Source organism: Leopardus geoffroyi, chromosome B4, assembly GCF_018350155.1.
Source record: "Leopardus geoffroyi isolate Oge1 chromosome B4, O.geoffroyi_Oge1_pat1.0, whole genome shotgun sequence".
NCBI lineage: Eukaryota > Metazoa > Chordata > Mammalia > Carnivora > Felidae > Leopardus > Leopardus geoffroyi.
In genome coordinates, this window is record NC_059341.1 from 132,497,213 (window position 1) to 132,511,166 (window position 13,954).

The 13,954-nt window shown below is 56.2% G+C and overlaps 1 protein-coding gene across 8 annotated transcripts in view; it reads right to left on the reverse strand.

Annotated features, from left to right (window-relative positions):
* PLA2G6 (phospholipase A2 group VI) overlaps nucleotides 1-13,954 on the reverse strand; it is a 57,749-nt gene that overhangs the window by 42,948 nt on the left and 847 nt on the right. For 2 of the 8 annotated variants that reach the window (XM_045466056.1, XM_045466053.1), the window contains exons 1-2: nucleotides 3,789-3,818; nucleotides 3,435-3,688 (exon numbers count right to left, since the gene is read on the reverse strand). In XM_045466056.1, coding sequence (XP_045322012.1) covers nucleotides 3,435-3,643 — 209 coding nt within the window. In that variant the 5' untranslated portion in view covers nucleotides 3,644-3,688; nucleotides 3,789-3,818. Of the gene's footprint in view, nucleotides 1-3,434; nucleotides 3,689-3,788; nucleotides 3,819-4,976; nucleotides 6,043-7,494; nucleotides 7,795-13,954 lie in introns of those variants that run through there. The other 6 variants (XM_045466055.1, XM_045466051.1, XM_045466054.1 and 3 more) reach the window with 6 other exon arrangements.

Consider the following 13,954-nt stretch of genomic DNA (forward strand, 5'->3'; position numbering starts at 1 on the left):
AACGCTCCCAGAGACTACCAGAAGAGCCACGGCTCTGGACCGACCATACGTCAGGCCCGGGGTGCCCAGGACGGGCCCAGGCGAGCAGAGTCCCGCCCAGCTCTCCGCACTGCACGGTGGCCCGGCGGGGGGAGGGGAAGGAAGACCTGGGTCCCGGAGCCAGAATGCTGGGTCTGGACCCCAGCTCTACGACTGACCAGCCTCCCTGGCTACCTGTAACGGGGTCGTGTGCCGTGGGGCAGTTCGGAGCCCTTTGGGCGAGCAAAGGCGGGGGAGGCCTTTCAAAGGCAGGACGTCAGCACCCCGGAGAAGTCTAGAACACCACACCTTCCTTCTACGAACTGCAGGGGATTGGGAGCAGTGGGGGAGACCCCGCGATGACTACCTCTAGGAGAACCCCTGGGCTCTGGCCCTCACACACCCAGGAGCACAGGGTGGCAAGAGCTGAGACCAGAGGGAGGAGCCAGGCTTGACCACGCTGGTCCTTTCAAGCCAGGCTAAGCAGCTGATGAGTTAAGGAAATAGGGAGTTCTTGAAGAGGGAAGCAGGGAAAGGAGGGATCAGATTTGTGCTCTGGAAAGTTCTGCTCTGACAGCAGCTTGGAAGAGGATGGGAGGAGAGCCAGAGGCTGGGGGGCGGGGGGGCGGGGTGCAGCTGGAGTCTGTGTGTACAATGACCACGGCCTGGAAAGAGAGGCGGCAGCAAAATGGAGAATAACAGAGCCCCGGATTTGGGATTGGCACGCGGCTGGAATACAAGGCTCGGCTTCCCAGCCTCCCTTGCGGTTAGTTGTGGCCACGTGACCACCACGTCCGGGCCAAAGGGATTCAGGTGAAAGGCTTCTGTGCAACTTCCGGGAAGCCCCTGAGAAGGAAGGGTGCCTTTTTTCACCCTGTGCTTCACTTTTCTGCCGACTGGGAAGACGGCCGTGATGGCTGAATCTGGCATGGCCCACCTGGGACCAGGTGGTGACCTAGAGAATGAAGGCCACCCACGGTAGAACAAGACAGCAAGAGCCCGGGCCCCTGGGGTCTCTGCAGAGCAGAGCTGTCTGCCGTGGCTGTCACTTGGGAGAAATCACTCAGGCCAAACCTCAGCATGACTGACGGAGAAGCAGCGGCAGATTCAACACGTGCTTGGGAGGGGCACCCGACAGAACTCAGTCGTGACCCGGATCTGGGGGTGACGGAGCCCGAGGAACCAAGGATCGCTCCTGGGTTTCTGGATTGCACAACCACGCAGATGGATGGTGATGCCATCTGGTGAGACAGAAACGCTTGGGTGGGAGCAGGTCAGATGGAGAGGAGAAAGAGTCCAGGGCCAGGTGAGGGAGGTCAGGAATTCTGAGAGGAGACGCGCGCTTGGCTCGAACCCACACCCGACGCTCCCTATTCCGTCTAAAGGCTCGGAAAAACACAACGGCGCGGGGAGAGAAAAGGCTTAGGAACCAGAGGACACAGGTTCCGTTCTTCACTGCTTCCCGTGCAACCTTGAATGACTCCCTTATCTTCCCGAGCCTCAGTTTTCCTACCCATAAAATGGGATACTGCCTTCCTTGCTTCCTTCTAAAGGTCACTGGAGGATGTGCTCATGTACCATATGTGAAAGTAGTATAAAGTGGCCCCCTAATTAAAGGTAGTAAATAAACACGTAGTTGGGGCGCCTGGGTGGCTCAGTCCGTTAAGCATCCGACTTCGGCGCAGGTCATGAACTCACAGCTCATGAGTTCGAGCCCCGCGTCGGGCTCTGTGCCGACAGCTCGGAGCCTGGAGCCTGCTTCCGATTCTGTGTCTCCCTCTCTCTGCCCCTCCCCTGCTTGTAAATAAATTATTTATTTGTTAAACAAATAAATAAACATTGAAAATAAAATACATGAAAAAAATAAACATGTAGTTAATAAGCTGTTGGCAAAGGGCTGAACCCCCTGGATGGAAGTGTGCCCACAGTGGGGCTCGAGCTTGCTGAGTCGGATCTGGAACCCCGTCAAAGGACATTTGTAGCGGACAGGACCTGGGTGATGGGGGAGGCTGGGAGAGCTCCCAGGGCTGGGTGCCCCAAAAGCAAAGCTGGGTGGTGCTCCAAAGAGGGGACCCACCGCCTGCTCAGCTGTGCGTTCCCCACCGGCCACCCTCAGCTGCGGGCCTGGGGAGGAGTTCTGGAGCCACAGGAAGCCTGCCTGCCCTGTCCTGACCAAGGCCAGCAGGATGGCCATCCGCTCAGGCCCATCTGTGCCCGGCGTGTGGACTAGCTCTGCTGTTTAAAACTCGTGTCCCCACTGGCTGCTGAGCTGTGTTCTTTGCCCACTGTGGGGGCCTCTGCCTCAGTTTCTCTGTAGAGCCAGACTTGGATTCTCCCCTGATAGGCGGCCTCCACTTTCCTCCTGTTGGCTGGACACTGACCCCCCAGCTCGCCGCTGAGATCCTGCTGGCACGCCTCCTCGATCGGAACGGCCCCGGAGGCTCCCTCCGGCCTCACTTCTCACCAAAGCCTCGCACGCACCGGGGATCCGACCCGGCCTGTCAGCCTGCAGGCGCCCCCCACCTCCACGCCTCTGCACGTCTGGAATGACCTTATCCACTCTCCTCTGCCGGGCACGTTCCTACCCATTCTAGGCTTGGAGTAGCCCATCGGGAAGCGATCACCTCCCGCGTCCCCACTGTCCGCCCCTGCCACGGCTCTCCGCACGTGGCTGTTATGGTGCCTGGCTGTGCACGTGGCCTCCCCCGAAGACTGCACATTCCGTAAGGACACGAAGCGTGTCTCACAGCGCCAGCTGGGCCTGGCCCAGGGCCCGGGACTCCCGAGCCACCGGAGACGCCCGGTGTGTGGTGAAGGGATGGACAGTGGGCCGGCCAGATGGACGAACGGATGGCAAAAGGCCCATCAGCACTAGCCCAGTGCCAGTCTGCCAGGCTCCTCTGGACCCTGCGTTTCAGGTGCTCGGCCACTTCTCCACCCCTGCGCCACTCGGCTCTGCAGCTGGCTCAGTTCTCTTGGCCCTGTCCTGGCTTCCCACCTTTTCCTTCCAGCCCACGGGAGACCCAGCATGCCCTGAAAAGTGAGCGCTGTCCACTCCTTACACATTCTCCCGCACCTTGGCCGGCCCCTACAAGGACAGTCACGCCTTTAAAGATCCGGGGCTACAGGTGATCCCTGGACCCGACCCGATTTGACCCTTCTCGGCTTTCCTGTCCCTCCTCCTTCCCTCCCGCAGCATGGGTCCAGCCTGGAGGCAGGACGAAGCCTAGGCTCCTATCCCCACGCCCCTGCTGCGGGGCCCCTGACAGGCCAGAAGGTGCAGAGACTAGGAGGTGCCCCCCCCCCACTCCAGAGCCCTCAGATGTTAGGCCCAAAGAAGCTGCTTTTTGCCCAAGGGACCTCCAGTGCGAGGAGTCAAAGGAAAGAGGTGCGTGTGGGAGCCCGTCATCACCCACCGGAATCCGTTCTGTGAGTTCCTGGGGTTGACCAGGATGCAATCCCATGTGTGGCTGGGAAAGTTCTGGAACAGAACCAGCTGCCCTTCCTCCCGAATCCGGCCACTCGAGACGTAGTCCGCCACAGCCACCTCCTTCACCCGGAACGGGTTTGAGAACAAGTTGGTGACGCTATTGAGGGTGTTGACCAGGCGCCCAAAGAACTGCATCTTCCGTGGGGCAGGTGGGGAGGCCCTGCCACCTGCCCCCTCGGTCTGGAAGAAAACAGGGTCTCTGGTCAGCTGGGCTCGGTCTCCCATGCCCACCTCACCAAGGGTAGCAGTTTCCTGCACAGGCTCCCAGATCGCTCCCCACCAGTGCTGCTGGTTCTGGGCCTGGAGGGACCTGGAAAGGAGGGAGAGAAAGAGAAATGACACTGGGTAGGGGGTCAGAAGGCCTGATGGGAAGCTGCCACCACACCCAGGGGACCAGAACCCTCCTGCTTCCTGACCAGTTTCCCCAACGGAGCCTCAGTTGCCTCGTCTGCAGTGTGGAGCCATATCACTCAACGAGACGGCAGACAAAGGGGCGCCTGGATGGCTCAGTCGGTTAAGTGTCTGACTCTTGATTTCGGCTCGGGTCATGATCTCCCAGTTCGCGAGTTCGAGCCCCATGTCGGGCTCTGCACTGACAGCATGGAGTCGGCTTGGGATTCCCTCTCTCTCTCTCTCTCTCTCTCTCTCTCTCTCTCTCTCTCTCAAATAAATAAAGAAACTTAAAAAAAGAAGAAGATGGCAGACATGAATACACATAGACGATACTGCTCTGTCCAGATGGAGGGGTTCTTGCTACCTGAGGTTCAGAGTCAGGATTTCAGCATTCAGAAAGCTTGCCATGAGTCATTTCAATTCTGCAAACGAAGCCAGCGTCCCGTCTCTACAAGAAGCCGCAAGGGGACCAGGATCGTCCCACACTCCATCGGGGGTGGGGGGACTGGCAGCGTTTGTCTCCAAGTGCCTCGGCTTCCCAAGTGCCTCGGCAATGAACGCGAACGTCAAGACTTAGACACCACAAACGTGTGTTTGGATGGAAACACATTTACGTGTCACATTCAAAGGGTCATGGTTTCTGCCGTGGAAACTGTTCCCAGTTGGGATGACAGAATCAGACGTCTCACTGTTGCCTAGGCTCCCAGAAAGCATACTGCATTCCTGAGGCAGGGCCAACCAAAGCTGGGTGACATTTAGCTACAGGCTGCCCTCTGGCTCCGGGTCGGGAAGTCACCTGCCAGAAGAACAGACATAGAGGACAGAGAATGGGAGTGTGGGCACCCCGGGGGAGGAGAGGATCGAGCTTGGGGATAAAAAGAACAAGAAGCCTACGAAGAACGACCTAGGAAGGGAACAAGGGTCAATGACGATAATTACACCAGGGGACGTTTACTGAGCCCTGACTGACTGGGCAACAGGCCCTGAGCCAAGCATCTTACGTGACTGTCTCATTCCATTCTGAGAAAACCACACGAGGCAGGGTGCCGGAGCAAAACTGTGTTCAAATCCTTACCAGCTGTGTGTCCTCGGGCAAGTCACTTAACCTCTCTGTGTCTCAGTGTCCTTATGCGCACCGTGAGAACCGTAACGGTGCCCAGTAACAGAACCTGCAGACAGCGAACGTTCAATAAACATTATTAGTCCTCTTTACTCCGATCGCCCTCCCTCTGACAGATAAGGAAACTGAGGCTCGGAGATCGTGCTTGCAGTGTTTTGAAAGTGCTCTACAGCTGTGCAGCACCCTTCCTCTTATGATCGGTAATAAGATGTGGCGGGAGCAAACTGTGAGCCTCAGTGTCCCCTTTAAAGTGAGGACAGCGCTCACCTCTCGTGTGCTCTGAGGTTAAATGAAAACTTCCTTAAGAATGTTTAGACCTGTGCCAAGGTCCTTCTTTCTCCTGCCCTTGGGAGCGGAAAGGACAGAGGTGCTGGGGGGGGGGGGGCCTGCGCCCCTCCCCATAGCCAGAGGAGACGGGAGGGACCCCAAAAGACGGCATGGGAAATTGTCCCTGGAAAAGACGCCTCCGAGACAGAAGGCGTGGCACACGCATCAGTGTGCGCGGCAACAATGTTTGTTTTCACCCAGAAACGGAAGTAACTTCTACGCCCAACATTACAGGAATTGTAAATTCCGCCGTGTTTACTCCAGAGAGCCCCTGGAGTCACGAGAGACAGTGATGGTGACCGTCACAGCTCAGGAAGCACGCGGTGGTGTCACAGGCTCTGTGGCGTCGAGTCCTCGACGCTCCCTGTGCTGTCTGTGAACTGCAAACTTGACCGCAAGGCCCCTGCCTCTCCGCGCAGCCTCTCCCGGTCGGTCCCACCCACTGAGCTCCAAACCTCACAAGGTTCCAGAAAGCAGGGCTGTCTCGCACCGCCTTGCCTGTCCACTGTTGAGCTGTCTATCTGCTATGTCCTTCCTCTCCTTGATCCTCCTGCCTGACATCACACCAGCCAGACCAAACACTCATGTGCCTGTCTGTGCTCTCTGGCCCTGGGCCAAGAACTTGACATATATTCATCTTCAATCTCCACCACCACCCTATGAAATTGTTACCGTTATCATCCTCGTTGCACCTATGAGAAAATCAAGGAACAGAGAGGTAAAGCAACGGGCCCAAGGTCACACAGCTAGTGGGTGAAGGAACAAGAGTTAGAGCCAGACAGGCTGGCTCTAGAGAGAGTCTGAGCTTCTTAAGGACAGGTGCTTGGTCTTTTCACCAACATGCACTCACCCCTGGCACAGGCGTGGCCCACAGCAAGCCTGTTAAAACATAATTTAACTGAGTAAAAATTATGCAACAACCACGACGGAAGTGATAGAAAAACACCAAAATACTAAGGGGAGATGAGGATATTGGGTTTATGGGCCATTTTGTCCCCCTTTTTCCTATTTGTCAAATGGAATGGAAAAGGATTTTGTGTGTGTGATGATTCTATTTTTTTAAAGAAAGTAGGAGTGCAGGCTGAGCCCCTGGGGCCCACAGCTGGGGACATGGGGACCCACGGGGGTCAGGACCAGCTTCGAAAATCAACACAGGGGCGCCTCGGTGGTTCAGTCAGTTAAGCCTCTGATTTCGGCTCGGGTCACGATCTCGCGGTTCGTGAGTTCGAGCCCCGCGTCGAGCTCTGTGCTGACAGCTCGGAGCCTGGAGCCTGCTTTGGATGCTGTGTCTCCCTCTCTCTCTGCCCCTCCCCTACTCATGCTCTGTCTCTCCCTCTCTCTCAAAAAAAAAATAAACATTTTTTAAAAAGAGAAAAAAAAAGAAAAAAGAAAAGCAGCACAGAGGCTTCCCAGAGAGCAGGCGGGTGGCACCAGGCGAGGGGCTCAGAGGCAGTGGGTACAGTCCAGAGCACCAGCGCCCATGAGCCCACTGGAGGTTGAGGGGAGAGTCACCACGGGCGACCAGCTGGATGGAAAAGCAGACATCCGGCCCCAGAGGAGAAGACGCCTTCCTCAGGGTCCTGGGGCTGGTGGCCGGGCTGCCTCCCACATGCTGACGACAGCCTGGCCACAGAAAGGACAGGTCTGGCCATCACCCGGAGGCTTCCAGGGTGGGCGTGAGGGTGAAATGACACAATGGAGGGAAAGCGTCCCAGACGCTGGCCGACCGTGGGCACACAAACAGGGGCCATTGTTATCACAAGGTAGAAGAACGGAAATGAAACCCCTGGGCCACATCCTGGAACAATCATAACAGACCAGCCCGGAAAGCAGCAAGTGAGAAGCAGACAGAGAGCATGCCTGTGCTTCCCTCTAGCTTCGCTTCTGCGCTCTCCCTCCCATCCTGCCCCTGACCTTGGAGCCCACGTTGTTTCCAGCGAAGCTGCAGGGGGGAGCACGCGGCTGCAGCGGGGAGCACGCGGGGCTGGGGAGCAGGCTGCCATGGGAACAGCGCCCCCCCCCCAACCCCCTCACCCCTGCCTTCCTCCCCTCTCTGGCTTCTCACAGCTACTTGCCCTTGACCTCCCTCCCCAGATCATCAACATTCGCTTTCATTTGCTGACACCCGGTCTCTACGGCTCCTCACCTGGGCTTGCTCCCTGCACATAGGTGGTGGCGCAGGGGACACCAAGGTCATCTGACAGGGACTGTCCACTCCTGGGCACCTAAGGCTTTGAGCAGCTCTCAGATGCCACAAGCAGAAAAGCAAGAGCTTTTGTGGTGAGGGGGACGCTGACAGTCCCGCCTCTGCACTCCTGCGATTTCCGGGTGTCACCTACGTCTTCCCTTCAGTGAGGCCGGATTTGTCTGGCCTCTTCTCCTTATTTTTGCTGACCCATCCCCTGTCAAAGGCCCAGCCCGCCTGCTTGGTTTCTTCAGGGAAGACTCAGAAAGTCTTCTTCTGCTGGGTGAGGCGCCCCTAGGGGAGAGGACCTGTCAGGCAGGAAGGACGCGTCCTAGTGTCCCCATTTTAGAGATAAAGTAACTGAGGCCCGGGGAGGCCTCAGACTGTGGGTGTGGGAAGGGCAAGTTCAAGTGGGACATACCGATGTCCACCAAAAAAGAAAACAAAACAAAAAAAGAAACAGTACTGGGGTCACAGGCAGATTGGAACCAATGGGTGGCATCTCTGGTGAGTTCCCCGGAAGCGGCCGGTTGGTTCATAAAATGAGTAGTCCCAGCGGGACCCAAGCCCAGTCTCTGTCCCCTGGTGGGGGGTGGGGAGGGGGGGGAAGAGTCAGGAAAGGAGGACTGCACGATGTGATTCTTGAGCTGAACTTTGCAGTGGGGTCCCGGGTGAAAGGCCACCCCACAGACGGAGCACAAGAGAACCTGTGGGAAGATAGGGAGACGGCCCGTATGACGTGTCCGGGGACGAGCACCTTCACGGGGCCTGGGCGGCATGGATGGGCACCACGGGCACTGCTGGATCAACACGAAGACTGGTCGCCACGGAGCCACTCTGCCAGCGTCTAATTTAAAGCCGTGCTCGGGGGACGCCTGGGGGGCGGGGGCCAGGCTCAGTGAGTCGAGCCTCCGACTCTTGGGTTTCGACTCAGGTCACCATCTCACGGTTTGGGAGTTTGAGCCCCACGTCAGGCTCCCCGCTGTCGGCGCAGAGCCTGCTTGGGATTCTCCCTCCCTCTCTCTGCCCCTACCCGGCTCGCTCTCTTCTCTCTAAATTAATTGATTAGCTTGCAGACGACACAGCTCAGGAAGTGCCATAAGGAGCAGGGAGCACGTGGGCTGGTTACAGCGGTGGTTGTGGAGAACTCCGTCCCCAAATGTCTGGTCCCACCTCTGCCGGGAAGTCCCCGAGGGACCCCAGGCAGGGGTCAAGCAAGGGAGGAAGTGCAAAGCCGCCAGGTCCTGGGCCCCATCCCCCGTCCTCCTCCTTGGGACAGTTCTCTCTTTCAGAGACAGGGCTGGCCCCGCGTTTTCAAACTGTCTACCCGTCCTACCTGGATCGTCCTCTCCCTGCCCCCGCCACCACTCTCATCTCTGTCACAGCTTCTGCTTGTCCTTCAAGGCCCAGCTGCCCCCTGTGAAGACTCAGGGTGCCACACAGGTCCCCCCTGCAACACTCCCAGCTTGCACTATATCCTTTGGGTGCCCGTGCGACACGAAAGCCAGGTCGGCCTGTCCAGCCCTACAGCCCCTCTGTGCCCACCGCAGGATGCAGATCGGATGCCCCCACCTGCCCACAGACTTCCCACCACCTTCCAGAGGCAGCCCAAGCTCCGGGCCAGGGAGGCAAGCGCCCACAGGAGCTGGCCGAGCCCACGTCCCGCACCCCTCCTCCAGCCACGCTGCACCAGAGACCTCCTGGAATATGCGCCCCCCTCCCCCGCCGGGCCTCCCCGCACCTGCACACACACCCCTGCCTAGACTGTGTTCCCCTGCTTTCCTCCTCTGCCTCATGGTACGCTCGCACCGTCAGACAAACGAAAAAACCCTCCGCGTCCTTCAAGAACCGGCTCACAGGACACCGCATCTAAAAGTCATACCTTAAGCCTCTCCTACTCTCAGCCCTGCAGGCACCCTCACACGGCCCAGCGGCTCCCCCAAAGGAGCGTTTCTCCCGTGATGATGACGGTGCATCTGTTGGCTTGGGTTGCTATCCTCTATTTTTTTTTACCCAAGCACATGGCACGCTGCTCCCAATGAATAGTGGATCTTTAATACACGTTTCGGGGCGCCTGGGTGGCTCAGTCGGCTGAGCGTCTGACTTCGGCTCAGGTCACGAGCACGGGCACCGAGCTTTGGTCTGGAAAGTCCGGCTTTGTACACCTGAAGCTGAGCTCATTCCGAGTCTAAGCAGGGGACCTCTTTAAGCCCTCTGCTCCCTTCTGGACGAAGCCCAGCCAGAGGCCCCGGGACAGCTGCCCGGGAGAGGTGCGTGACAGGATCCCACAGGCAGCCGGGCCAGGAAGCTGACCTCACAGGCCTGGCCTCGTGGGGGATCCTGGGAGCACACACACAGGACCGCTCGAGTTGTAAATCAGGCTTCCTGAGCCCCGGCTGCTTAGGACAGGATGTCCCATGATTGGAACAATTGGCACGGGCCAGCGACCCCTCCTGTGCGGCTGATGTGTCCCCCCGGTCCACTGCCCGGGCAGGGTGGTCAGGGCACCGAGCCCAGGCCGAGCACCGCCTTCCTTCCTTCGGCCCCGCCGGCCGCACCTCTCAACACGTGAGCGCACCGCCTCATGGGGCCCTCTCACGAGACCACCCCATTTTATGGCTGGCAAACATGTCCCACCTCTGTTGGCTGTCCCAAAGCTCACAAACACCTGTGAAGGAAGGAAGGTGCGGGTGCTGTCCCTGTCTGGCACACAGGGAAACCGAGGCCCAGAGAAAAGAAGTGGGAGGTACTGCCTGGTGGCTGGACTCATGGCTTCTTCTCCTTTTATTTAATTTTTTTAATTTTAAAGTAGGCTTCACGCCCCAGGCGGAGCCCAACACGGGGCTTGCACTCACGACCCTGAGATCCACACCCGAGCTGAGATCAAGAGTCGGAAGCTTAACCGCCTGAGCCACCCAGGCAGGTGGCCCTTGGTGGCTTCTTCTTTGGACTCCTGAACTGCGGTATGCACAGGGCCTGCAAACAGTCGGTGCTCCATTAGTGCATGAGACAAGACTGGATGAAAGTGGGGGTAGGTCAAATGTCCTTTCTTTCCATCCCCCCTCCAGGCTCTGGACCGCCAAAGCTGCCTCCAAACCAAAAGGTTTCTTCAGATGTTCTCTTTGATCCCAGCGCATCCCAAACTCCTGATGTGAGTGAGGAACGAGGAGAGCTGGCTCCCGTCCCTGTACCCAGGAAACAACACTGCCACGTGCACTCAGCACCCACGGGGCACCCAGCACCTCACCATGTGGCTGAGGCAATTATCGCATTTAATCTTCACGACTCTCCTAAGAGAAGGTGTACTTCTATCCACGTTGCACACGGGAAACTGAGGCACAGGACGTTATGTAACTTGCCAGGCTCTGCACCCAAGGGGTCGGCCGCTGGCACGCCATCTCGTCATCCTCAAACTGCCTTCAAGGAGAAAGCCTGAACGGAAAGTGGCCGAGTGGCTCGACGGTCAACCTCTTGTCCTCCGAAAGCTAAGGCTCACGTCTGAAGATGCAGCGCCATTCACACGTGCCAGAGGCAAACGCCCTTCAAGGGAGGAGAAGGTTTCTTTCGTCATTTGCTCTGCTTGGCTGGACCACAGCTGACAGCGGGCTGCCCCAGATGTGTTGCTGGGGCTCCCAAGGACGGGAGACACCGATCGCCTGAAGAGATCTTTGGGCTCGTGCCTAGGTACAGGGTAGCCCATTTTATGAATCACTCTATAAATATTTATCGAGGCCCTACTCTGTGGCAGGCATTGTTCTAACAGCAGAGATTCCGCTGGTGTGAGCAACATAGACAAAAACCCCTGCCGTCCTAGAACTTCTATTTTAGAGAGAGCTATTAAAAAAAAAAAAAAAAAAAAAGATAAATGGCAACACAGATACGTTGGTTTTAGGTGCTACTTAGAAGCTGAGAAGAAAAGTCAACCAAAGGAGAGGGATAGGAAGTGTGGAGGTAGAGACTGAAATTTTGGACAGGGTGACCGGGGAAGTCCTGACGAAGGACGTGACCTTGAATAAAGACTAAAAGGAAATGAGGGCAGAAATGGTACGGACACCCAGGTGCAGAGTTTTCCAAGCAGAAGGAAGAGCGAGTGCAAAGGCCCTGGGGCTGCAGCATGCCTGATGAATTCCGGGCACAGCAAGGGAGCCAATGAGGTCAGGGGGGTAATGGAGCGCCAGGCATGTACAAGTGAGAGGAGAAGCCACTGCAAGGCCTGGAGTAAAGGAGCAACATTAACAGATCACTGGCTGGACGGCAGGGTGTAGAGAGGCTTCAGGGATAACCTCACGGCCCTGGTCTAAGCAACTGAAGAAGAATACTGCCATTTTCTGGGGCACCTGGGTGGCTCGTTTGGTTCAGTGTCCCCCCTTCGGCTTAGGTCGTGATTTCGCGGTCTGTGAATTCGAGCCCCGCGTCGGACTCTGTGCTGACAGCTCAGAGCCTGGAGCCTGCTTCCGATTCTGTGTCTCCCTCTCTCTCTGTCCCTCCCCCACTTGTGCTCTGTCTCTCTCGGTCTCAAAAATAAATTTAGAGGGGCGCCTGGGTGGCGCAGTCGGTTAAGCGTCCGACTTCAGCCAGGTCACGATCTCGCGGTCCGTGAGTTCGAGCCCCGCGTCGGGCTCTGGGCTGATGGCTCGGAGCCTGGAGCCTGTTTCCGATTCTGTGTCTCCCTCTCTCTCTGCCCCTCCCCCGTTCATGCTCTGTCTCTCTCTGTCCCAAAAATAAAATAAACGTTGAAAAAATAAATAAATAAATAAAAATAATAAATTTAGAAAAAAACAAAAAACAAAACAAAACAATATCGTTAAAAAAGAAAGAAGGGGCACCTGGGTGGCTCAGCGGGTTAAGCGTCCGACTTCGGCTCAGGTCATGATCTCACAGTATGTGGGTTTGAGCCCCGTGTCGGGCTCTGTGCTGACAGTGTGGAAGCCTGCTCGGGATTCTCTCTCTCTTCCTCGCTCTCTGCCCCTCCCCTGCTCACACTGTCTCTGTCTCTCTCAAAATAAATAAATAAACTTAAATTTAAAAAAAAGAAAAGAAAAGAAAAGAAAAAAGAATACTGCCATTTCCTAAAGATGGGAAAGTAAGGGGCGGGGACGAAGGGAAGATTTTGGTGGAAGGTGGGGCAGGGCCGAAGGGGACGCAGGAGATGAACGTCAGGAGCTTAATTCTGAATGCTTTTAACTTGGAAAGGCCTCCATTTGAGGTGTTGAGCAAGCCAGGTGAGTCTATCACCCAGGGGAAAGACCTAGACTGGACTGGAGACATAAATTTGGGAGTTGTCAGAGTAGAGATGGTGCTTAAAGCGATGAGACCGGATGAGATCGCCCGCAAAAATGAAGACGGATCAAAAAAGACAAGAGGGATTTAAGGCACGGGTCTATTAAAATGTTCTCCCAGGAGCCACCCTCTATGGAGTGAAGCTCGTAACACAGTCCCTTCACTACACCCCCTCACCCCGTCCATACACACCCAGCACATGTTTGCAGACCCACACACAGCACTTCCTCTCTCTTGGTGACGTCATTCTGCTGAGTGAAAAGGAAATTCTCCTTTGAGGATGCTATCCCTTAACGAGAAAGCAATCCACAGGAGGGAGAAAAAGTGCCCTGGGCCCTGGGACAACACTAGTGACCCTTGCCCAGCAGGGCAATCACACGGGCATTATAAAGTACAGTATTCAGGGTGGGACTCCAGTCTCCTCTCAACACCCGGTGCCTCTCTTCCTTACGTGAAATAGGAATGACATTGGCTACGTCAAGAGGAGCCCAGAACGTAATAAACAGTCCATAAATAGTTGTTCAATAAATGAGGAATGAACGGATGGTAAAAGCAGCAACACACGAAAGAGCCTAACTCACAGCAGATGAGCCATAAATACGGCCAAATGCTAAATGAAAGACAATGTTCCTCCTACTTGCCTTTCCCTCCTTGCTTTTTGTCCTTTTATGCCTTTCCCTTTCCCGCCTATGACACAATAGCCAACCCATGCGTTTGTACAGGACCGGGCCGATTACGAAGCTTCATCTGCTACATTTTCTCAAAATTTCAACCTCACGGCAGCCTTCTGAGGGCAGGAAATACAATCCCCCTTTCACAGATAAGGAAACTGACACTTGGGACAGAAAACAGCCTCCACGCTCCAGGAACATTTTAAAGCAGAGACAATAACAGAAACATTGCATTCAGCGCAAGGGTGGGGCATCTGTGTTGCCAACCCAAACCTGCCTAACATCCTGTTGGGTGGGTGAAAGGGCAGGTGAGGGAAAGACCCAGAAGCTCAGGGGAAGGGAAGGTATTTGTTTATGCGTAGTCCACTAAAAAAAAAAAAAAAAAAATGGGCACAGATCCCTGAGCCCTGTGGCCTCCTTGTCCCACACCCACGGGCCTGCCCATCTCAGTTGCATGGTCATACAGGTCA